Below are 26,971 nucleotides of genomic sequence, written 5' to 3' on the forward strand. Positions count from 1 at the left end.
CAAGTGGGGGGAAAAAAAACAGTCCTCAAGCTCAGGGAAGGGGCAGACAGACAACCAAAACACCCCCTCCCCTTCCCCAGCACCTACAGCACCCAAAAACTCCGACCATTTTAATTTTTGACATTTTCCAGTAGCTGCTGCATTTCCCCCCCTCGGCTTATACTCGAGTCAATAAGTTTTCCCAGTTTTTTGTGGTAAAATTAGGAGCCTCGGCTTATACTCGGGTCGGCTTATACTCGAGCATATACGGTAGTATGTAGCGTGTAACTCAGCTTGAAAAATGGAGAAGGAAACATAATTCTTAAATAAGATATATTACAAACTTTCTTATATTCACCTGTACTATTCAAATTTGGTTATTATTATTTTTTAATTGAAGTTATGCTTTAAACTATGAGGTCTATATTGTTACAATGCTAGCATATGTATGATGTAGGTAACCATGCTTAGATTCAATGAAACATCTACAAATCACAGACTGTACATACCGTATGCTCCCTTTAAATGATATCGCCATAGTATTACACCTTCCGCTGCCTTGTGGTGCTGGCTTCAGCAAGGCTGCTGTCCTCAGATTTTCTAAAGTGGAAAGAAAAAGTGATAACATGTAATGGGTCCAAGACATATAGGAAGAGCTATGTGCCTATGGAAATACTGGAGAAGGATTCTTACAGCTGCGCCATTGGTTCATAGTCTTTTTTGACATCTGTAGGAAAAAGATATGAAAAATCAGTGAATTCCAATACTTACTTAAGCTAGAACGTTACACAGCACACAATACAGTGCTAAGATATAAGGTATGATATTCTTATAGCATAGATGTCCTTACATGTTATTATTACAGTTGTGTAGCAGGGTGTATTGGGAACATTTTTGTAATATACTTTATTAACCTATTTTATATCTTTTTAATGGAAAACAGGCTCTAAAGTTTCTCCTTGGCAACAATGTAACTGAACGTTGCTAAGGTTGAGTCCAAGAAAGTTAGCTCATTTTTGGTGCAGGGTGCATGGCTCACAGCTCCTATGCGTGGCTCGCTGAGTAGATCAGGATAGGAATCTAGGTGGGCTGGAAATTCACATCAGAAAACCAGATCTGAGTTCAGGCAAACCTACTTGGGTAAGAGTTAAGGGGATATCATCACTCCATAGGAACATGCAAAGGAACATGGGAAGAATATGCCAATCTGACTTCCATGATGTAGTCAGATTTGCATATTCTTCCCATGTTCCTTTGCAGTGGAGCTCTCATGGCTTAATAAGACTCCAAACATCTATTTGGTGGTCCCTCCCTATGGAGTGACGATATCCCTTCAACCCTGTCTAAGCCTCTCACCTCTGCCAGATCAGTCCTCACTGCGCCAAGCTGATGAGATGCAACACATCGAAACAGCTGTCCTTGGATGAGGGACTGTACCTGGTAATAATCCCAACATCATTGCAAACAAAGGCCTCTGAGAAGGTCGGCATGATGTTAAAGGGAGCACCCTGTATAGGTGTGTTTGACTGAGACTCTGTCTTCCTAATTACATCATGGAAGTTAGACTTGCACATTCTCAGTCAGCGCCCTCTATTGGTGTGCCTACTTGAGGCACTGACATCCTAATTACATCATGGAAGTCAGATTTGCATATTCTTCCCATGGGTAAGAGTTACTAAGACACCAGAGCCTATTAGGAATTCTAGCTGTGCAGGATTTTATTAAGACTGGAGTAAGAAATGTCCGTCTTCATAAATTTCCCCAACTGTTTATACTATACACTATGACCCATATTTACTAATAGTCAGTACAACCTTAGACAAGCAGCCTGAAACTACACCAGATTTATCACAGTGACTGATGCTGCATGCCAAATTTGGCATATCTTTACTAGAGGCGTGCACACTGCTTCGATATGAGCCAAGGTTGACCAGAATATCTCATCCACTCCCGTCGCATGTCCAAAGATCACCATGATACCCTGCAACTCCTTCACTAACCCAAGTCAATTTTTCCACAACTAGAAGCCATTTCTTACCTTCTTGACTCTGCTTCTTCTTACTCATTATCTCGTAGACTAGTATCACGGTTACTAAGATTACAACTTCTGCAGCGATGACAAGGAAGACCTTCAGAGGAACCAAGTAACTAAGAACCGCAATCTCAACTTGGCCTTCACTTTCTACAGTTTTAAAAACTGCCCGGCACACGTAGGTGCCGCCGTCATTTTCAGACAGGTTCGAAATGTGCAGCTTTGTTTCATTGCGTTTCTCGCTAAGTTCTTTATATCTTTTGGGATCCAAAGAGAAATTGAGCTGTACCTACAGTAGAAGAAATAGGTCATGAGGAGCAGAGACAAAGCAAAGCACAAAAAGTCAATATACTGCTTTTAATCAGGATATTATTACTGACAGGGTTGTGGTGGCCCACCGGAGGCTCAGAAGATCCTACAGTGGGTCCATGCTCTGACACAATAATCCATTACGGTCCTGCAGAAGACAATCTCATTCGAAGGTGACTTTGGATCCAGCTATTTACAAGTCAAGGGGTTTTCCAGACTAAAAAATATTTGTACTATAAATACTAAGGATAGGTCAAAAGTATACGACTGGTGGGGGTCTGACACCCAGCACCCATTGAGGTCCATTTCTTCAGGAATAATTCCCAAATAATCTATTAGACCTTAGTGATGGTATGTCCTGTGTGTACAATGATAACACACCATGCACATGTTCTTTATAGAAAGTGGCAAGGTTCAGAGTCAGTAAACATAAAGTGATATCTTTGATAAGATACTGTAGCCTTGTGACTAGAATCTGTAATCTGCTGGAAACTACAGCGGAGACCAGACAAGAGGAGGTCCTGGAGTGGAAAGTGGAAAAGAAGTGATGAAATAGCAGGTTGGGTAGCAGGACACATGAAAATAGCTACAGAGGTAGAAAGCAGGACACACAGGATGGTAGTAGGCAACAGAACACACAGGATGGTAGTGGGCAACAGAACACACAGGATGGTAGTGGGCAACAGAACACACAGGATGGTAGTGGGTAGGAGTTCTGGACTGTTATCAGAAACATAGTTGCTGGTTATAACCAGGAGAGAGGTTCAGAAACCATATAGAGTAACCAGGATTAAGGCAGGAAGTTGGTCAGGTATTTTAAGGCGTACTACAAATACCCCAGGCCTGGGATGAGAGGCAAAGTCCACAATAACAAAACACCAGATAGAACTGATGAGAGGGACAGAAGTAGAGATCGCTGTTTGTCGCTACAAGGAGCTCATTTGAAAATAGATAAAATCTCGGCAGCAGAAAAAAAAACACAGTTTGATTCCGGTGACCCTAACATATCTATCTGTAGGGCTAGGTTGAATGGGTTCTGTCCCTTCAATACATTAGGTGCATCTTACTCTGGCATAGGGCAGATGAAGTCTGGCACAAGAAATGCCTATTACACTATTTCCAATACTCAACCACATTTGGATAAGATCTGGTCTCCATGAGTTATCAGGTCCTGGATCTGGTACATTGTCTCCAGGGTGAAAGTGTCATCAGGGTCACTCCCAAGTCCCAACCTGGACATTCAACCAGAATATCAGCAGATGTATTTGATGGACAGATGAATATCTGATCCATTGCTAGTGATTCTGGTGGATGTTACGTGTGTCACTGTAGGAGAGTTCTATTAGCCTATCGTCCTTTAGTATACTGGACATCCTTGTAGTTAGAGATGAGCGAGTAGTACTCGATTGAGTAGGTATTCGATCGAATATTACGGTATTCAAAATACTCGTACTCGATCGAGTACCACTCGCTATTCGAATGGAAAAGTTCAATGCAGAACCAGCATTGATTGGCCGAATGCTATACAGTCGGCCAATCAATACTGGTTCTTCTCCTACCTTTAGAAGTCTTCTCCGTGCAGCTTCCCGGCGGCGTCTTCCGGCTCTGAATTCACTCTGCCAGGCATGTCCGCTTGTAGTGCAGACATGCGCAGTCGGCTCTGCCCAGGCACGATGCCTGGCAGAGTGAATTCAGAGCCAGAAGACGCCGCGGGGACGCTGCACGGAGAAGACTTCTCAGAGGATCCAGCCCGACCCTCACTCCTGGACTTGGTAAGTATAATTTTATCGAATGTTGCCTACCCCTGAAACAAAGCATTTTCCCCCCATAGGCTATAATAGGGTTCGATATTCGATTCGAGTAGTCGAATATTGAGGGGCTACTCGAAACGAATATCGAACCTCGAACATTTTACTGTTCGCTCATCTCTACTTATAGTATCTTATGGTGTAGTGGACATCCTTATAGTATCTTATAGTGCAGTGGACATCCTTATAGTATCTTATAGTATATTGGACATCCTTATAGTATCTTATAGTATAGTGGACGTCCTTATAGTATCTTATAGTATAGTGGACGTCCTTATAGTATCTTATAGTATAGTGGACGTCCTTATAGTATCTTATAGTATGGTGGACGTCCTTATAGTATCTTATAGTATAGTGGACATCCTTACTCTTAGAGTTGGGATAGTTTCGCACCCTCTGTGATAATGTCATACAATAAAGTACAACTCCTGAGATGCAATGTATCGTAACTTACCCGCTCACTCCCATTCACTTTGTACCATAACCATTGCTGGGGTTTGTAAGTTGAGACATCGCATTTAAGAACTATTTCATCTCCATTGTAGGTGATCAAAGCCTTGTTTCCACCATGAACTGGAGGCACTAAAAACATGAAAGATATCAGTACATGAAATCATGAAAAAAATAACAGAACAAACCCATGAATGACTTAGCACTTATCATATAGTTACAGGTATTGGTCAACAAGAGGGGAGACCTAATGCATTTAATGTCATCTATGGGGTTGCGACATTAACCAGTTCCAAATCATGATTGCTAGAAGGCTGTGCCAAAACATCCATGGAGGATCCAACCTACAGGACTTGTGTTGGAGCCAGATAGCACAGGACAACTTGTGGTATCCATAACTCAATGGGCGAGAGCTGTCTGGCAGGACGACAGAGACTTAAATAATAGGGTCAGTGTATGGTCACAGTACAACCTGCTGGGAAAGATTATACCCAGACACTGTCGGAGAAAAGGGAAGATTTCATTGTATAGTCATCGTGTGCCCTCAAAAACGGTGGCCAAGATTAGATATTGTGGTTACGACTAAACACTGGCATAAAGATGGCGCATCTTAGTGTATGTAGTTTAGATTAAATATTTTAAATTCCTAGATATGTGGGTGCGGACTCTTAGAAATTGGGGCATGTCTTAAAAGCGCTTTGATGCTCTAAAGATGTGCCAAATTTGTGTTGCAAAATTCTAGCTCAAAGTAAGCCAACTAATAGGTGGTAGACTCTTAGACTAGACTGTCTCCAAAAGTGTTTTCCAACCTATTCAGACAAAGAGCACCCCTGGAGAAAAAAAAAAATTCCTTGGGACATCACTCCCAAATAGTTTTTACTGAAAAAAACACAAAAAACTTTCTAAGGGCATAGATAATATTGCGTGAAGACATGTGTTCACCTTTCCAACCAAAGGGTTGCTGTCCCCTGGCAGGTCTTCAAGGCACCCCTGAAGACGCCCCTGTCCCTGTGTAAGTTTACACCATCTAACTAGTCGTAAATCTGGGCCTCTGTGGTTTTGGCCAATTTTAGCCCAAAGGAGCTTGTTCTCTTGACCACTTGGTCAGGAGTTATGGAAATGACCCAATGTTACCATTCTAAATGGTTTCTGTAACTCTTATAGAGATCAACTGGAATGAAGGAAACAGCGTAGCTTGCTGTTTTACACTGTTTCCATAACTTCTATGTACTACTACATGAGTTATGCTACTTTTGACCACCTCAAAGAGGCAGAAGGCCCAAGATGGTAATAACCTTTGAGCAACCAACCTAGCCACTTTTCTGTAAGGACTACTTAGTATGACCCGACTTGGCTGCTGACGTTGCTCTGGATTTGACGTAAACTTTTTGCTTTGCAATGAAATCTGCCATAAAGCTCTGCAACATATCTAGAACATATAGGCCCTTATAAAGCGCACCCTATAAATCATATGTAAATCTAAGTTTTCACTAGTAGTATACATTACGGTGTTGCAAAATTTTGGTAAATCTACATCAGAAAACCAAAAAATTCCAATCTATCAGAATCTATCCTTTCGTAACCTCAGAAGACAGAACGGAGAAGATATTTTGTCTCACCTTGTACTCTAAATGTCCCAATTACCGCTGTGGCCGAACTGAAAATACACCTGTAGTCTCCGGTCTTGTTTGTGTCCGTTACTACAAACCTGTGGAAAGAAAAGTCAAGGTAAAAGTTTAGAATATTTAATAAGTAGGGGCACAGCTATGGGGTGCCTTGGGAGATAAGTGGGAGCCAACATGCCGAGTGATGAAAAACCTATCTACTGCTCTATTGTACACTTCCCTTTTAAGATATAGCGCCATTTCCACTGTACTATATGGATATTACTCGTTTCGGTTCTTGGTCTATTGTGGTTACTATATTATATTGTGTTTAATTTCCTAGTTCAACTTTTTTTGAGAGGGTGAGAAAAACTAGAGTGCCAAAATGAAACCCATGGAAACATAAGTGCTAACCAAAGATGGATGAACCTTGGTCTGAACCAGAAGTTCTATTATATTAGGACCTTTTAGGACCTTTCACATCCTCATCATTGTGCAATATTATATACCGCTAACAGTGCACTGAATTCAGCACACTGTTGGCTTTTCTTCGTATGCGCCCCGGTGATGTAGATGTCGGTATCGTTAATTTCGGCACCTATATCTCTCCACAGTCAGAAGAGCTGGCCTTGCAGTCTGGCATCATCGCAGGACTGTGAGGAACGACCCTCCTAACAGTACTTAGACCTGTAGTGTTAGGAGGGTCATTCCTCACAACCCAATGATGATGATCGGCAGTAAGGCCTGTCCTTTTTGAGTGTGGGAGATTATGGAGCCGATACCTCTAGCACCACAGCACATATCGGGAAAGTCAACGGTCTGCTAAATTCAGTACACTGTCAGCTCTCTAGAGGGATATAATACCGCATATCAATGAGAATGTGAAAGATCCTCCTTAAGAAGCAAACAGATAATAGTCGTAGCTCCAATTCATACTCATCTCTCCAGGTATCGGCACCTGGTTTTCTTTCTTGATACCAAGCCTCAGCAGTGATCTGGGGCCAATGACATCACGCAGAAGGCCAGAACACAACGGATTGGAGTGACGTGGTTAGGAAAGATGGAAGCATTTCTTTCCACCCTTCCCCAGGTCTCCGACTATTATAGTCTGGTCTCTTGTGAGACTCCAGACTATGACAATGATTCATGGGTGGAAAACCACAAAAAATTGAGTTTGGCCAAACCCATAATTTTTGGTACATTTAGAACAATCCCTAGTTTGTTATGTACTGGGTTATTCATCTGTAGTACTAACCACTGAGCCACCATGCTGCTTCTTACATGACAGGTCATTCTTCAGTGGGAACTGTAGATGGAGAACATGGTTGACCATTGCAGACTGGCCAACCATACACATTAGCATCTAGCCAACAGCTATCTCTACTAACCTCAGTGCCCACACATGTATTATTAGTTTGCCCGAGCAAGCACATGTTCTCTATCACAATAAAGGAGAAATAAGATACCAAACACCATGAAATCCATCAGCCTGGACCTTATCTTTCCATCTGGAGAAAGTCAGATGGTTGGCCAGTCCCTCTGGTCTAACGTAAGGCAGATGTCCTACAATACTTGATCAAGGAAAGAAACTGCTGGTTGCCAGGTACATCTGCTTTCCTTCTCCTGGGAAGTTCTCCCATGGTCAGAGGTGATATACAAATATATTATACTCACTCATATGTGGTCCGCCATTGGTTGCCTGTATTATTGGATGTGTACAAGTCGCTACGAATTAGTTCTTCTCCATGTTTCCATGAAACATTTACATCTAAATAATTGGATTCGACAATTAGATTGCACTCCAGCTTCAGACGGGGCTCGTCATATACAATTATATCCTTCTTAATGTCTTTGGCAGAAAAACCTGTCATAAAATAAGTGTTAGATATAAGTCAAAAATCAGAATGGTAAGTAAGGGGCCAGGTGTGTTATTTGTGGGACTCTTGGATGTTGTAGGACTTGCGTTTCGTATCTTTGCCCCTATATGACAATTGTGAACTTGTACACTGTAGGGGGGGGGGGGGCATAATACTCAACATAGTCTCTTATAGTGCTCAGGATATGGTGGTCATAAGGATCACTGATGAAAAAATAATCACTACAGTATGTGCAGAAATGAGGATATATAGATCCATGATCCCACACTCCTTCCAAAAAATGGTAGACTACAGAAGGGCAGGAAGGGTGTGGAAGTAATAGGGCAGATTTATCAAGACTGACATTATTTATGACAATCTTCATAGCTCCGTCACTGGTGCAGGATGCACCTAGAAGGAAATGTATGTCAACGTAGACTTCCCGCATAGTATACGCCCCCGTCATGCCCCCTTTACAAGAAAGTGGCGAGAATGGCGTAAAAAAAAGAAAAGTTGCAGAAAAATCTCAGCGTATAATATAGTGCAGTGTATACATACAGCATAGGAGAAATAGTATGGTGCAATGTAGGTATACAGCATAGGAGAAGTAGTATTGTGCAGTGTAGGTATACAGCATAGGAGAAGTAGTATTGTGCAGTGTATACATACAGCATAGGAGAAATAGTATTGTGCAGTGTAGGTATACAGCCTAGGAGAAGTAGTATTGTGCAGTGTATACATACAGCCTAGGAGAAGTAGTATTGTGCAGTGTATACATACAGCATAGGAGAAATAGTATGGTGCAGTGTAGGTATACAGCCTAGGAGAAGTAGTATTGTGCAGTGTATACATACAGCCTAGGAGAAGTAGTATTGTGCAGTGTATACATACAGCATAGGAGAAATAGTATGGTGCAGTGTAGGTATACAGCATAGGAGAAGTAGTATTGTGCAGTGTATACATACAGCATAGGAGAAATAGTATTGTGCAGTGTATACATACAGCATAGGAGAAGTAGTATTGTGCAGTGTATGTATACAGCCTAGGAGAAGTAGTATTGTGCAGTGTATACATACAGCATAGGATAAATAGTATTGTGCAGTGTAGGTATACAGCATAGGAGAAGTAGTATTGTGCAGTGTAGGTATACAGCATAGGATAAATAGTATGGTGCAGTGTAGGTATACAGCATAGGAGAAGTAGTATTGTGCAGTGTAGGTATACAGCATAGGAGAAGTAGTATTGTGCAGTGTAGGTATACAGCATAGGAGAAGTAGTATTGTGCAGTGTAGGTATACAGCATAGGAAAAGTAGTATTGTGCAGTGTAGGTATACAGCATAGGATAAGTAGTATTGTGCAGTGTAGGTATACAGCATAGGAGAAGTAGTATTGTGCAGTGTATACATACAGCATAGGAGAAATAGTATTGTGCAGTGTATACATACAGCATAGGAGAAGTAGTATTGTGCAGTGTAGGTATACAGCATAGGAGAAGTAGTATTGTGCAGTGGTGGTATACAGCCTAGGAGAAGTAGTATTGTGCAGTGTAGGTATACAGCATAGGAGAAGTAGTATTGTGCAGTGTAGGTATACAGCATAGGAGAAGTAGTATTGTGCAGTGTAGGTATACAGCATAGGAGAAGTAGTATTGTGCAGTGTATACATACAGCATAGGAGAAGTAGTATTGTGCAGTGTAGGTATACAGCATAGGAGAAGTAGTATTGTGCAGTGTATACATACAGCATAGGAGAAGTAGTATTGTGCAGTGTAGGTATACAGCATAGGAGAAGTAGTATTGTGCAGTGTAGGTATACAGCATAGGAGAAGTAGTATTGTGCAGTGTATGTATACAGCCTAGGAGAAGTAGTATTGTGCAGTGGTGGTATACAGCCTAGGAGAAGTAGTATTGTGCAGTGTAGGTATACAGCATAGGAGAAGTAGTATTGTGCAGTGTAGGTATACAGCATAGGAGAAGTAGTATTGTGCAGTGCTGGTATACAGCCTAGGAGAAGTAGTATTGTGCAGTGTAGGTATACAGCATAGGAGAAGTAGTATTGTGCAGTGTAGGTATACAGCATAGGAGAAGTAGTATTGTGCAGTGCTGGTATACAGCCTAGGAGAAGTAGTATTGTGCAGTGTAGGTATACAGCATAGGAGAAGTAGTATTGTGCAGTGTAGGTATACAGCATAGGAGAAGTAGTATTGTGCAGTGCTGGTATACAGCATAGGAGAAATAGTATTGTGCAGTGTAGGTATACAGCATAGGAGAAGTAGTATTGTGCAGTGTAGGTATACAGCATAGGAGAAGTAGTATTGTGCAGTGTAGGTATACAGCATAGGAGAAGTAGTATTGTGCAGTGTAGGTATACAGCATAGGAAAAGTAGTATTGTGCAGTGTAGGTATACAGCATAGGAGAAGTAGTATTGTGCAGTGTAGGTATACAGCATAGGAGAAGTAGTATTGTGCAGTGTATACATACAGCATAGGAGAAATAGTATTGTGCAGTGTATACATACAGCATAGGAGAAGTAGTATTGTGCAGTGTAGGTATACAGCATAGGAGAAGTAGTATTGTGCAGTGGTGGTATACAGCATAGGAGAAGTAGTATTGTGCAGTGTAGGTATACAGCATAGGAGAAGTAGTATTGTGCAGTGTATACATACAGCATAGGAGAAATAGTATTGTGCAGTGTATACATACAGCATAGGAGAAGTAGTATTGTGCAGTGTAGGTATACAGCATAGGAGAAGTAGTATTGTGCAGTGTAGGTATACAGCATAGGAGAAGTAGTATTGTGCAGTGTAGGTATACAGCATAGGAGAAGTAGTATTGTGCAGTGTATGTATACAGCCTAGGAGAAGTAGTATTGTGCAGTGGTGGTATACAGCCTAGGAGAAGTAGTATTGTGCAGTGTAGGTATACAGCATAGGAGAAGTAGTATTGTGCAGTGTAGGTATACAGCATAGGAGAAGTAGTATTGTGCAGTGCTGGTATACAGCCTAGGAGAAGTAGTATTGTGCAGTGTAGGTATACAGCATAGGAGAAGTAGTATTGTGCAGTGCTGGTATACAGCCTAGGAGAAGTAGTATTGTGCAGTGTAGGTATACAGCATAGGAGAAGTAGTATTGTGCAGTGTAGGTATACAGCATAGGAAAAGTAGTATTGTGCAGTGTAGGTATACAGCATAGGAAAAGTAGTATTGTGCAGTGTACATATAGGATATAACAGAAGTGGTACTGTGCAGTATCCATATACAGGATAAGAGAAGTAGTACTGTTCAGTGTACAAATATAGCATAACATGTAGTGCTGTGTAGTGTTCATATACAGCTGAAGTGGTAATATGTAGTGTCTATATACAGCATAGGTAGAAGTGGCACTGTGCTTTGTACAAATACAGGATAAGATGAGTGGCATACGCTGGATATTACGGCCAAACAAACTATGCTGCGTGACATGAAAGGAGCGAATCCTTCTACTATATATAATGGCAGCATGCACCTACCACAGGGAGCCATCAATCCTATAAGTGATTGAACACTTCACTGGATCAATACTTAGCTCCTTCCTATGATGAATGGCCTGTGCTATCATAGATCATCATCTGCCGCTATGACGTCTTACCGGTTATGGATATGCTGTGTTCTGCTGAGGTGTAATTAGAAAAGCCATCTTCATCATGCACCGGATCCTCTGGCGTCACATTTGGACCTGGGAGAGAAGACACAACAATACATTGGACTAAATCCACGTTTGTGTAATGCCATGGTGTTCTCAGTTTGACCTTCAGCCTTAGTCTGAGGAATCGATATTGTGTCTTTAAGCTTGAGTAATGTACGCTGTCCTCCATAAGCTTATACGGCTTAACCCTCCGTCTCCAAGTCCATGGAAAACAAAAGCATTGTGGGCCGCAGATCTATAAATAAGAAAACCTTGCGGCACAGCTCCATGAATTCTCCTTCCAATGCAAACAGTAGAGTACCATATTTATATATAGGATGCATGCAATATACGTGTTTCCATATTATATATACAGGTAAGACGTTCACATCTGCAGTGCAGAAAAAGTCCTGCAAACCTGACTTTTTGCATCCAGTCATTTCAGCTAAAAATAATGGACATCTGATAGACACCTGATGGACCCTATGGGATCCCTCGGACTCCGACATAGAACTGACCCATTTTTTTCATTCTTTTGGTTCTCCAATGGACCACAAGAACTGAAAAAATGATACAAGTGTCAATCTGGCGAAAGAGAATGTTTTGTGTGATATACTGTACACAATCCAGGCTATACTAATACATTGTCTAAATGTAAAAAAATAGGACATATCTGTTTCCACAGCTCCCTCAATAGACTCAAATGCCTATGGTCATCTGAATAGAGTCTTAGACAAATATAGAACTTGTTCTTAAAAAGTCGAATATAATGTCTCAGCTGTACTCCAGTCCCTATGTGACTGAAACGTGACAAAAACTCATTCTCAAGCAAGCAGTGCAAGTGCATGGGAAGACTCATAGTGCTAGGAAAGACATCTTCAAATGAGTATAAGAACTAAGATTAACTCACTTGTTAACCCTTTCAGTTTTATGCATGTGAGTGAGTGTATGTGTGTTTGTCTCCGCAGGTTTCCAGTATTGTGTGCACACTATTGGATTCAATGGTCTACGTTGGATCTGGGGTTTGTTTGTTTGTTTGTTTCAGTAAAACTGGCCAAGATGGTTGTATGGTTATATTTATTTCAATAAAGTTTTTTCATGTAACTATCATAGTAATGGAGTATTGTGATTGACCACTCTCTATTACTAAGGAAGGGCTTAGGGATAGCCAACCTAAAGGCTATCACTAAACCTCCTTACAATTGCCTCAGCACACCAGGGGTACTGGGAAGAGTCTGGTACCATCAGACTCCAACCATCTACACTAATGATTTGGCTCTGGGACAGCCATGGTCTGATATTTTTAAGCTGGGAAGCCTGTTAGTACTAGTCCATGGCTCCTGGTTTTTACTTTGGCTAGTTATAGCTAAAAGGGATGGACGCACAACGAGGCAACTGCAATAAATCACATAACTGCCCATCTCCTACTGGCTTCTGGAACTGGCCTTCTATGTCAGTCAATAGTTGTAAGGTTATGGACATAAAGTAAACCAGTTCTCCTAGGACAGCTCATAGGAACTGTGCAATGCTCTATTTTTCCTGTGGTGGTTCTGCAGGGAACTGTAATATTTGCTATCCTCCAAAGATAACAGATGATTTTTGGGAATCCCAGCGATAAGACATCCTGTTACTAGCTTATTACAAGGAGCCCAAAAAAGTGGTCAATTTTTTTAAGAAGCAAAATCATCTTTCAGTATTTCAGATCTGTTTTTGTTTCATCCAGACGTGTTACTATAGGTAGCTGTCACAGGAAAACTCTGATAAAGGGAGTCTGTCAGCATGACATTTCATTATAAACTACACATATTAGTACTTTGTATACAGTTTCCACAGCTGTTTTTACTTTCTTGGTCCACAGCTAAAAGAAGCTTCATAGATATGTAAATTAGCTGTAATGGGCTCCCAGGAGTACTGTGACGTCCCGCGCATACACAGTACATGCGTATTGCACCTAATCAAGTTTGCCGAAGCAGGAACCCAGACAAAGGGATGTTCTTCAGCTTCTTGATAGGAGGAACTACAAGGCTTCTAACAGGACTTTAGGGGCATGTAGTAAATGCAACATAAACAGCTAATTCACATATCTATAAAACTTATTTTTCAGACTATTGCAGCTAAGGACAAAGATAAAAACCAGCTTTGCAAACTGTATACCACAGCCAGTAAGATACTGTGAGTTGTTTATAATGCAATTTCATGCTGACAGACTCCCTTCAAGTCATTTGTGCCCTATGAATAATACAAAAGTGATTTATATAGCACATGATAGGTGAGGGCTCTACTATAGAATCAGGATTTGGGTCCAAGAGTTTTGGGTTTAGCCTCTGTTTGTGGCATTGCTTTATACCAGACATATTGTGAATGAGTTGCTCATATCAGGTCTTGCCCCAGTAGCACGTATAGCCGGATTATGCTGCAGCTCATAGACAGATGACTGGACATTCTCCTTACTATTTATCAGTGCTGCTGGAGAAACTATTATGCGTTTCCAACGCGATTTTGCCTGCAGATCTTTTTGACTGCGGCCCACTTCGTATGGCTTTAACAGTGGTGTAACTAGGAATGGCGGGGCCCCGTGGCGAATTTTTGACATGGGCCCCTTCCCCCCCGACCTCGACCGATACTGCTCTATTATGCCCCATAGTGGCCCCTTCACACAGTATTATCCCCCATCGTGGCCCCTGCATATAGTATTATCCCCCATAGTGGCTCCTGCACACAGTATTATCCCCCATAGTGGCCCCTGCACACAGCATTATCCCCCATAGTGGCCCCTGTACACAGTATTATGTCCCATAGTGGCCCCTGCACACAGTATTATGTCCCATAGTGGCCCCTGCACACAGTATTATCCCCCATAGTGACCCCTGCATATATTATTATCCCCCATAGTGGCCCCTGCACACAGCATTATCCCCCATAGTGGCCCCTGCACACAGCATTATCCCCCATAGTGTCCCCTGCACACAGTATTATCCCCCATAGTGACCCCTGCACACAGTATTATGTCCCACTGTGGACACCCATAAACAATTATTATACTCTGGGGTCTTTTCAGACCCAGGGGGAGAAAAACATAAAAAACCTTCTGTCACTCACCTATCTCCCATCTCCTACGCTGTCAGCCTTCTAAGTAGTTCATCTTCAGACGACTAGGCCTGAAGCCTGCCCGGATCATGGAGAGGTAAGTAACAGTGTTTGTTATGTTTCTTACCTCTCCTGGGCCGCTGATCATTATACTCTGGGATCCGAAAAGACCCCTGAGTATAATGATAGCAATGGTAGTGGCTGTCGCCGGGCCCCCAAGGTCCCGAGCCCTGTGGCAGCTGCCTCTGCTATGCCGGTAGTTACGCCACTGGGCTTTAGCCTTAAGGAAGAAATAACACTGTAATACATCTTCTGATGGAGCTTGCCACCATTTTTTCTGTTAGAATAAGACCTGTACATCTCTACGTGACATGACCCCAGTATTGCCCCAACTTGCCATTTTCTGCAGAACTGTAACAGGGTCATGTGTATAAGCTCTGACGCATTTCAGCAGAAATGTCACACGTAGAAATCTAGTAGTATGCCGGCAGACATTACTGGCAAGCTGTGAATGGCGTAGACCTGGCTAACGTCTCATTTAACCCGCTACATGAGAATTTCACAGCTAAGTAGTCAGGAAAGATGACGTTATACGGTGTAATTACGTGTAGCCTATTTGTAGATGGACTTTCTTTTTTTCCAGCTTTAAAGTCAGATTCCGCTCTATACTTCTAGATTATAGCGATGTCTCGGAGCTCTCGCAATCCTTCCAGGCAGATATAAAGTATGTTTTGCTTCCTTGACCAGCCGGGGTGACCTTCTGTTCCAGCAGCTGCTACAATGTGTTATTGAAATATGTTTCTTTACAGCACTTTATGTAACCACCTCGCGGAACACAATCGCTTTCTTTTGGATTCTTTCAGATAAATTTTTTGGGTTTTTTTATACGTCGATGCAAAATATATGAAAAAACATGTTGACATTTTCAAAAATACTATTGACGGGGTTATCAAACATTTAAAAAAAAACAGTGATGTCACAGTACAGGGATAATACACACAGTGATGTCACAGTACAGGGATAATACACACAGTGATGTCACAGTACAGGGATAATACACACAGTGATGTCACAGTACAGGGATAATACACACAGTGATGTCACAGTACAGAGATAATACACACAGTGATGTCACAGTACAGAGATAATACACACAGTGATGTCACAGTACAAGGATAATACACACAGTGATGTCACAGTACAAGGATAATACACACAGTGATGTCACAGTACAGGGATGTCACAGTACAGGGATAATACACACAGTGATGTCACAGTACAAGGATAATACACACAGTGATGTCACAGTACAGGGGTAATACACACAGTGATGTCACAGTACAGAGATAATACACACAGTGATGTCACAGTACAGAGATAATACACACAGTGATGTCACAGTACAGAGATAATACACACAGTGATGTCACAGTACAGAGATAATACACACAGTGATGTCACAGTACAGGGATAATACACACAGTGATGTCACAGTACAGAGATAATACACACAGTGATGTCACAGTACAGAGATAATACACACAGTGATGTCACAGTACAGGATAATACACACAATGATGTCACAGTACAGGATAATACACACAGTGATGTCACAGTACAGGGATAATACACATAGTGATGTCACAGTACAGAGATAATACACATGGTGATGTCACAGTACAGAGATAATACACACAGTGATGTCACAGTACAGGATAATACACACAGTGATGTCACAGTACAGAGATAATACACACAGTGATGTCACAGTACAGGGATAATACACACAATGATGTCACAGTACAGGGATAATACACACAGTGATGTCACAGTACAGGGATAATACACACAGTGGTGTCACAGTACAGGGATAATACACACAGTGATGTCACAGTACAGAGATAATACACACAATGATGTCACAGTACAGGATAATACACACAGTGGTGTCACAGTACAGGGATAATACACACAGTGATGTCACAGTACAGGATAATACACACAGTGATGTCACAGTACAGGGATAATACATACAGTGATGTCACAGTACAGGGATAATACACACAGTGATGTCACAGTACAGGGATAATACACAGTGATGTCACAGTACAGAGATAATACACACAGTGATGTCACAGTACAGGGATAATACACACAGTGATGTCACAGTACAGGGATAATACACATAGTGATGTCACAGTACAGGGATAATACACACAGTGATGTCACAGTACAGGATAATACACATAGTGATGTCACAGCACAGAGATAATACACACAGTGATGTCACAGTACAGGGATAATACACACAGTGATGTCACAGTACAGAGATAATACACACAGTGATGTCACAGTACAGGGATAATACACACAGTGATGTCACAGTACAGAGATAATACACACAGTGATGTCACAGTACAGGGATAATACACACAGTGATGTCACAGTACAGAGATAATAGTGAAGGATAATATCTGCAAGGAGTTTGTATGTTTTCTCCAAGTTTGCACAGGTTTCCTCCCACACGCCAAAGACATACTAATAGGGAATATAGATTGTGTGAGCCCTATATAGGACAGCGACCACAATGTTTGTAAAGCGCTGCAGAATATGTTGGTGCTCTATAAGATAGTAAAACAAATAAAAATATATCAGAAGATGATAACAAAAAGGCTGCAAGTTACAAAACAACCACTGGGTGGCCACATATACTGTATCACTATATGTTTCCATTGCTGTGTAATACTTCGTAATATCTTATTGTGAAAGGCTGTTCCTCTTGTGACACACGTATGTGAACAGGTCCAGGCAAGGAAGGACATATGTGTATATGTGTCCATTTATTTTTAACTGATATCTGTTTCAACACTTTTGGATTGTATTATTTTTCTGCTACCAAATTATTTTATGTTTTGTGCAAAACTTGGAATTTACTTGTCTTTCTCCTGCGATACATTGTGTTCATGTAAGTACAGTCATGGCCAAAAGTTTTGAGAATGACACAAATCTTCTATTTTCACATGATCTGCTGCCCTCTGGTTTTTATGTTTGTTTGTCAGATGTTTTTATCACATACAGAAATATAATTGCAATCATATTATGAGTAATAAAAGCTTATATTGACAGTTAGAATGAAATGAAAGAGATTTTCTGAGAGAAGTCCTCAGTAGTTGATACCTTTTTTAATGGCTAACTCAAAAAGTTTTTTGATGACATATCGAGCTTTCGAGACTACTATAAAGGTCCCTTCATCAGGATAGTATAACACAATGTCTGAAGGTAGGCATATATATACAGAGAAATGGAGTGTTAGATGCAAAATAGATGGAAAACAGAACATAAACAGTTTTAAAAAAAAACACATATATATCAGTTCACAGGAAAGTTCTCTGGGTTTATGGCTTCTTTGATCAGTGACGTGGTGTCTAGTGGTTATAAAAGGCCATAAAACCCTGGGCCCTGTTTAAACGGAGAGTGCAAAGGGTCGTCATAAGTTTAAATTCCCATGTGAGGCGATCTTTTCTGTCTCTGAAATTCCCCCTTAGTACCAGGATCTTCATATCCTGGGTCATATTATGATTTTGATTACAGGAGTGTTTTGGCACCGGGAGGTCCATTCTTTGCTCTCTAATCGTATGTCTGTGTGAGTTCATCCTCATCCTAAGTGACTGTCCTGTCTCACCTACATACAGGCCCTCAGGACACTTAGTACACAATATCAAATACACTACATTAGGTGTGCTGCAGGTGAATTTACCTGGGATCTTGTAGTGTCGATCAGAGTTCGGGATCTTTATAAGTTAGAATAAGTTAGATCTTTATATAGTTAGAATGAGTTAATGCAGCGTTGCAATATTTGCAGTGTTGACCCTTCTTCTTCAGGACCTCTGCAATTCTCCCTGGCATGCTCTCAATCAGCTTCTGGACCAAATCCTGACTGATAGCCGTCCATTCTTGCACAATCAATGCTTGAATTTTGTCAGAATTTGTAGGTTTTTGTTTGTCCACCCGTCTCCTGATGATTGACCACAAGTTCTCAATGGGATTAAGATCTGGGGAGTTTCCAGGCCATGGACCCAAAATCTCTCTGTTTTGTTCCCTGAGCCATTTAGTTATCACCTTTGCTTTATGGCAAGGTGCTCCATCATGCTGGAAAAGGCATTGTTGATCGCCAAACTGCTCTTGGACGGTTGGGAGAAGTTGATCTTGGAGGACATTCTGGTACCATTCTTTATTCATGGCTGTGTTTTTAGGCAAGACTGTGAGAGAGCCGATTCCCTTGGCTGAGAAGCAACCCCACACATGAATGGTTTCAGGATGTTTTACAGTTGGCATGAGACAAGACTGGTGGAAGCGCTCACCTCGTCTTCTCCGAATAAGCTGTTTCCCAGATGTCCCAAACAATTGAAAAGGGGATTCATCAGAGAAAATGACTTTACCCCAGTCCTCAGCAGTCCACTCCCTGTACCTTTTGCAGAATATCAGTCTGTCCCTGGTGTTTTTTCTGGAGAGAAGTGGCCTCTTTGCTGCCCTCCTTGAGACCAGGCCTTGCTTCAAGAGTCTCTGCCTCACAGTGCGTGCAGATGCACTCACACCTGCCTGCTGCCATTCCTGAGCAAGCTCTGCTCTGCTGGTAGCCCGATCCCGCAGCTGAAACACTTTTAAGAGACGGTCCTGGCGCTTGCTGGTCTTTCTTGGGCGCCCTGGAGCCTTTTTGCCAACAATGGAACCTCATTTTCAACAATGGAAGTTCATTTTCTAGGCAAATATTGACTTTGCAAGTAATTGCTGTTAAGCTGATCACTCTTTATAACATTCTGGAGTGTATGCAAATTGCCATTAGAACAGCTGATGCAGTAGACTTTGTAAAAATAAATATTTGTATCATTCTCAAAACTTTTGGCCATGACTGTACATGGATTCTGTACCTGATCACAGGAGGCTCATTGGTACCCACCATGTTCTTTCGGATCGCTGTCCTCTGGAGCATGGCTGCTAAACCTGTTAATACTATACTAAATATTTTAAAACTAAAAAAAAATCTAAATATATATATATATATATATATATATATATATATATATATATATATATATAAATTTACCTGCCCTAATGCAGCTCGGAGAATGGGAAAATAAAAAAAAGTTATGGGACATAATAGGCTTTTTGGAAGGTGGGGAGTAGAAAAATAAAAATTATAAATGGTTGCAATGGGAAAGGGTTAAGAAACAAATCTATCTTTTGGATACAAGGAGGTCCAGTCTCGTGCATATAAGTGTCTCTGTGTTATATGACAATCGGTTTCTTCTTTCTTGTTCTAACAGAGGAAAGAGTCTTGCGTTGAGACAAGACACAGATAGATCCGTGCACGGAACTTTCTCCTCCGTCAGAAAGGTAAACAATCAAGAATGGAAGAAATCTTTAATTTTGTTTTTAACATGACAATGAATGAGGATTTTTGCCAACAGAGGAGGCGCTGTCTAGATTTGTCATTCTATTACCTTTTCAGTTCGTTGTTCTGATCCTTTAATGGATCAACAATAGGACAATATAGACAGAAAACCTAGTCTAGTAGAGTTATACAGGGGCTGCCAACAAGAGCAGAAATATATCTGTAAGTGCACTAGGGGCGGGGCTTGGTTTGTCAGGTTTGCCTACAGATAGCTGTGACACAGGCGGGGCTATAACTGTCAATCACAGGTAAAGGAGGTGGTGTCGGGGGGCAATTTCAAAGAAGAACCAGAACACTTGTGGCTGCACATGAGGCAAATTTGGTAAATTAGGCCACGCCCCAATGCGCTTGCATCTTCATAAAAAGATGATTATCTCTCTACTGCCTAAGTGGTTTGTGGCCACTGAAGTGTCTTTCTGCTTCTAATAAAATCCCCTATTATTGGTTTGAAGGCATTTTGGTCTTGGCAGACACCCTTTAAAGGGATTCTACCATTAAAACATGTTTTTTTCTAATGAGTAAGAAAGGCTATTCGTCTCCTACCTTTTGATGTGGTCTCCGCCGTGCCGGTCATCCGTCCATACAGCCCTTCGACGCCTGGATGAGTTCACTCGCGTGTCGGAGGGCTGTACGGACCTTACTGAGCATGCGCAGTACACTCTGTTCGGCAAATACTTAGCGGAGTGTACTGTGCATGCACGCAATTGCGGCCTCGCAAATATGGCCGCTGGCCGGTATGCGCAGTCGGCTCTAACAGGGTCTCGCTGCCAGAGCCGACAGCGCATGCGTCACCCATGATGACGAAAATAGAGGACACAGAAGGGGAGGGGGCAGATCAGGAAGAAGGCGTGGCTGGATTGCCCAGTTCCGGCAGCAGCGGGGACGCCTCCATCGGCGTATGAGCACTAGGACCCGCCCTCATTGCTGCCGGACACTCATTAGCATACGGGGAAAAAACAGTATTTTGGATGAGCGGTGTGGCGGAGACCACATCAAAAGGTAGGAGACAAATAGCCTTTCTTAAGGCTATTCCGACGTGGTCATTAGAAAAAAACATGTTTTAATGGTAGAATCCCTTTAAGTTAATATTACATTCTAGTCTGCCAAAATCTAGCAATGTCTGAACCTCACAGCTGGTAGACGTTCCCTCAGTTTATTTCCTGAATCTGACAAAACATTAAAATAAGTGGAAAATAAGTCCGTTATGTTGTTAAACCACAGGAAAGCGAGAGCAGCAAACACTTTCGTGAGACCGGGCTCCTCAGTGCGCCTCTCCGACATCTTGTAGGTGCCTCAAGAACGAGGCCTGTCTGTGTGAGACGTCCTGAGATAGCGACTATTGTCTGTCTACTGTATGATAACATCAAAGACTACCATGCAATAAAAACCAATAAGAGCCTAGTCAGTGCAGAGAGAGGAGGGGTCCCTGGTGGGCGACACAACCACTGGCTGGCGCTGAGCGAACATGAGAGTATTAGTTACACTGTAATGGTGATGGAGTGTAGAAGGGCAATGTCAGACATCTCACCTTCCTCAACAATCTCAGAGGATCAATTCTCCGATACCTTCAACTGTCTTTATATTAGATATATGAGCAGTGTACGAAAAACAGAAATAAATAAAGAGAGAGATACTATATGATAGATAGGAGATAGATAGATAGATAGATAGATAGATAGGAGATAGATAGATAGGAGATAGATAGATAGATAGATAGATAGATAGATAGATGATAGATAGATAGATAGATAGATAGATAGATAGATAGATAGATAGGAGATAGATAGATAGATAGATAGATAGATAGATAGATAGGAGATAGATGATAGATAGATAGATAGATAGATAGATAGATAGATAGATAGGAGATAGATAGATGATAGATAGATAGATAGATAGATAGATAGGAGATAGATAGATGATAGATAGATAGATAGATAGATAGATAGATAGGAGATAGATAGATAGATAGATAGATAGATAGATAGATAGATAGATAGGAGATAGATAGATGATAGATAGATAGATAGATAGATAGATAGATAGATAGATAGGAGATAGATAGATGATAGATAGATAGATAGATAGATAGATAGGAGATAGATAGATAGATAGATAGATAGATAGATAGGAGATAGATAGATAGATAGATAGATGATAGATAGATAGATAGATAGATAGATAGATAGGAGATAGATAGATAGATAGATAGATAGATAGGAGATAGATAGATAGATAGATAGATAGATAGATAGATAGGAGATAGATAGATAGATAGATAGATAGATAGATAGATGATAGATAGATAGGAGATAGATAGATAGATAGATAGATAGATAGATAGATAGGAGATAGATGATAGATAGATAGATAGATAGATAGATAGATAGATAGATAGATAGGAGATAGATAGATGATAGATAGATAGATAGATAGATAGATAGATAGATAGATAGATAGGAGATAGATAGATGATAGATAGATAGATAGATAGATAGGAGATAGATAGATAGATAGATAGATAGATAGATAGGAGATAGATAGATAGATAGATAGGAGATAGATAGATAGATAGATAGATAGATAGATAGATAGGAGATAGATAGATGATAGATAGATAGATAGATAGATAGGAGATAGATAGATAGATAGATAGATAGATGATAGATAGATAGATAGATAGATAGATAGATAGATAGATAGGAGATAGATAGATAGGAGATAGATAGATAGATAGATAGATGATAGATAGATAGATAGATAGATAGATAGATAGATAGATAGATAGGAGATAGATAGATGATAGATAGATAGATACATACATAGATAGGAGATAGATAGATAGATAGATAGATGATAGATAGATAGATAGATAGATAGATAGATAGATAGATAGATAGATAGATAGATAGATATTGTAGATAGATAGATAGATAGGAGATAGATAGATAGATAGATAGATAGATGATAGATAGATATTGTAGATAGATAGATGATAGATAGATAGATAGATAGATAGATAGATAGATAGATAGGAGATAGATAGATAGATAGATAGATGGATAGATAGAGATAGATAGATAGATAGATAGATAGATAGATAGATAGATAGATAAGAAAGATAGATAGATGGTAGAGATAGATAGATAGATAGATAGATAGATAGATAGATAGATAGATAGATAGGAAAGATAGATAGATGATAGAGATAGATAGATAGGAGATAGATAGATAGATAGATAGATAGATAGATAGATAGGAGATAGATAGATAGATAAGAAAGATAGATAAGAAAGATAGATGATAGATAGATAGATAGATAGATAGATAGATAGATAGATAGGAGATAGATAGATAGATAGATAGATAGATGATAGATAGATAGATAAGAAAGATAGATAGATGATATAGATAGATAGATAGATAGATAGATAGATAGATAGATAGATAGGAGATAGATAGATAGATAGATAGATAGGAGATAGATGATAGATAGATAGATAGATAGATAGATAGATAGATAGATAGATAGGAGATAGATAGATGATAGATAGATAGATAGATAGATAGATAGATAGGAGATAGATAGATGATAGATAGATAGATAGATAGATAGATAGATAGATGATAGATAGATAGATAGATAGATAGATAGATAGATAGATAGATAGGAGATAGATAGATGATAGATAGATAGATAGATAGATAGATAGATAGATAGGAGATAGATAGATGATAGATAGATAGATAGATAGATAGATAGGAGATAGATAGATAGATAGATAGATAGATAGATAGATAGGAGATAGATAGATAGATAGATAGATAGATGATAGATAGATAGATAGATAGATAGGAGATAGATAGATAGATAGATAGATGATAGATAGATAGATAGATAGATAGATAGATAGATAGATAGGAGATAGATAGATAGATAGATAGATAGATAGATAGGAGATAGATAGATGATAGATAGATAGATAGATAGATAGATAGGAGATAGATAGATGATAGATAGATAGATAGATAGATAGATAGATAGATAGATAGGAGATAGATAGATGATAGATAGATAGATAGATAGATAGATAGATAGATAGGAGATAGATAGATGATAGATAGATAGATAGATAGATAGATAGATAGATAGATGATAGATAGATGATAGATAGATAGATAGATAGATAGATAGATAGATAGATAGGAGATAGATAGATAGATAGATAGATAGATAGATAGATAGGAGATAGATAGATAGATAGATAGATAGGAGATAGATAGATAGATAGATAGATAGATAGATAGGAGATAGATAGATGATAGATAGATAGATAGATAGATAGATAGATAGGAGATAGATAGATAGATAGATGATAGATAGATAGATAGATAGATAGATAGATAGATAGATAGATAGGAGATAGATAGATAGGAGATAGATAGATAGATGATAGATAGATAGATAGATAGATAGATAGATAGATAGATAGATAGGAGATAGATAGATGATAGATAGATAGATACATACATAGATAGGAGATAGATAGATAGATAGATAGATAGATAGATAGATGATAGATAGATAGATAGATAGATAGATAGATATTGTAGATAGATAGATAGGAGATAGATAGATAGATAGATAGATGATAGATAGATATTGTAGATAGATAGATGATAGATAGATAGATAGATAGATAGATAGATAGGAGATAGATAGATAGATAGATAGATAGATAGATAGATAGATAGATGGATAGATAGAGATAGATAGATAGATAGATAGATAGATAGATAGATAAGAAAGATAGATAGATGGTAGAGATAGATAGATAGATAGATAGATAGATAGATAGATAGATAGGAAAGATAGATAGATGATAGAGATAGATAGATAGATAGATAGATAGATAGATAGATAGATAGATAGATAGATAGGAGATAGATAGATAGATAGGAGATAGATAGATAGATAGATAGATAGATAGATAGATAGATAGGAGATAGATAGATAGATAAGAAAGATAGATAAGAAAGATAGATGATAGATAGATAGATAGATAGATAGATAGATAGATAGGAGATAGATAGATAGATAGATAGATAGATAGATAGATAGATAGATAGATGATAGATAGATAGATAGATAGATAAGAAAGATAGATAGATGATATAGATAGATAGATAGATAGATAGATAGATAGATAGAAGATAGATAGATAGATAGATAGATAGATAGATAAGAAAGATGGATAGATGGAGATGGAGAGAAAGAGAGAAGATAGATAAATAGATCGATAGATAGATAAAAATAGATACTATATGAGACAGAATATATAAATAGATAATAGATACTATATAAGACATGATATAGATAGAGGTAAAAGACTGACACAAATAAATGGTACAGTAGATAGATAGATAGATAGATAGATAGATAGATAGATAGATAGATAAAAAGGTAGATAGTATATGAGACACATAAAGAAACACAGATAGATACAATAAGTAACATGACATATGATTAAATAAAATATACTATATAAGAGACACAATACATAAATAGATAATATATAAGACAGATATAGATAGATAGATAGATAGATAGATAGCACTGGTTATGAATAACATACTTTATATACTGTAGCCCCCATTGGCTAGATGGATATAGAGGAGATCCCTGCAGCCCATTACATATAGTGCACACACTGTATATATAGTATATACTGCTGGTTGGTGACATATATGCTGCAGTCACTGACCTCCTGCTCGTCAAGGACATGGAGTCTGTCCGGGGCTATGCTGGGCTATATGTACATTGAGGACTTACCTGCCGTGTTGGAGTTGATGCCCGGGGAGGCCACAGAGAAGACCCCGCAGCAGAGGGGCAGCAGCAGGGCGTGCAGGGTGCGCAGCTTCATGCCGGGTGAGCAGGGTGTAGGCAGCAGCAGGACGTGCACTACCACTTCCTCTCCTCTGCAGAAGTTCCCTCAGCCCCCAGCAGGGTGTAGTGTGATGAATCATGGAGGACACCTTCCTGGATGTTACCACATCACTGTCTCTGCTACATTGCCTCATCCCTGCCTGCCTCTAGGTCACACTGCAAACCTCCATGTCTTATAGTAGCATCTGCTCCTGAGACAGCTGCCTGCCTAATAGCTTCTATGGGGACTGCCACCCAGCTTTTCCAGAGCCCACAAGGCAGCAGGTATAGTTCCAGTACTCCTAGGCAGATGTGCTATTCAGGACTGTGGAAAAGCTGGGTGCTTGAGAATTGTAAAGGCATACTGATGCTACCCAATAGAAACATTGGGACTGATTTATTAATACTTGGGATATGTATGCCGGTCTTAGCCCCTTAAGGACATCACCAAAAAACACTAACTTCTTCAAATTTTTTATGGGAGACGAAACAGCAAAAAACATCGGTTCAGCACTTTTGATTTTTTTTTTCTCGCTATGGCATTTACTGTACAGTATAAGTTTATAGAGCGGTAGTTTTCTATGTAGCTATTGAGACTGGTCATAGATGAGCCTCAATAGCTATAAGGGTCCAATCACACGGAGGAAAATGGTGAGGAATTTGGTGTGGAATTTCAGCGCTGAAAAAAAAGCTTCCGATTGACTTCAATGGGTTCCTTTTTCTGCTAACAAAGCGCTTAAATTCCACACCAAATTCCTCACCATTTTCCTTCATGTGAATGGACCCTAATGCTATCACAATCCTA

The 26,971-nt window shown here is 39.8% G+C and overlaps 1 protein-coding gene across 1 annotated transcript; it reads right to left on the reverse strand.

The window, feature by feature from the left end:
- Positions 1-487: 487 nt before the first annotated feature.
- EMB (embigin) lies at positions 488-26,198 on the reverse strand. The gene is made up of 8 exons (XM_075269289.1): positions 26,074-26,198; positions 11,666-11,752; positions 7,857-8,046; positions 6,198-6,286; positions 4,583-4,710; positions 2,018-2,300; positions 673-706; positions 488-579 (listed from the first exon to the last, which is right to left on the reverse strand). Exons 1-8 carry the CDS (start codon positions 26,162-26,164, stop codon positions 522-524), a joined length of 960 nt encoding a protein of 319 aa, XP_075125390.1. The 5' UTR covers positions 26,165-26,198; the 3' UTR covers positions 488-521.
- Between the last annotated feature and the right edge of the window lie 773 nt (positions 26,199-26,971).

Source organism: Leptodactylus fuscus, chromosome 1 (assembly GCF_031893055.1).
Source record: "Leptodactylus fuscus isolate aLepFus1 chromosome 1, aLepFus1.hap2, whole genome shotgun sequence".
Lineage (NCBI taxonomy): Eukaryota > Metazoa > Chordata > Amphibia > Anura > Leptodactylidae > Leptodactylus > Leptodactylus fuscus.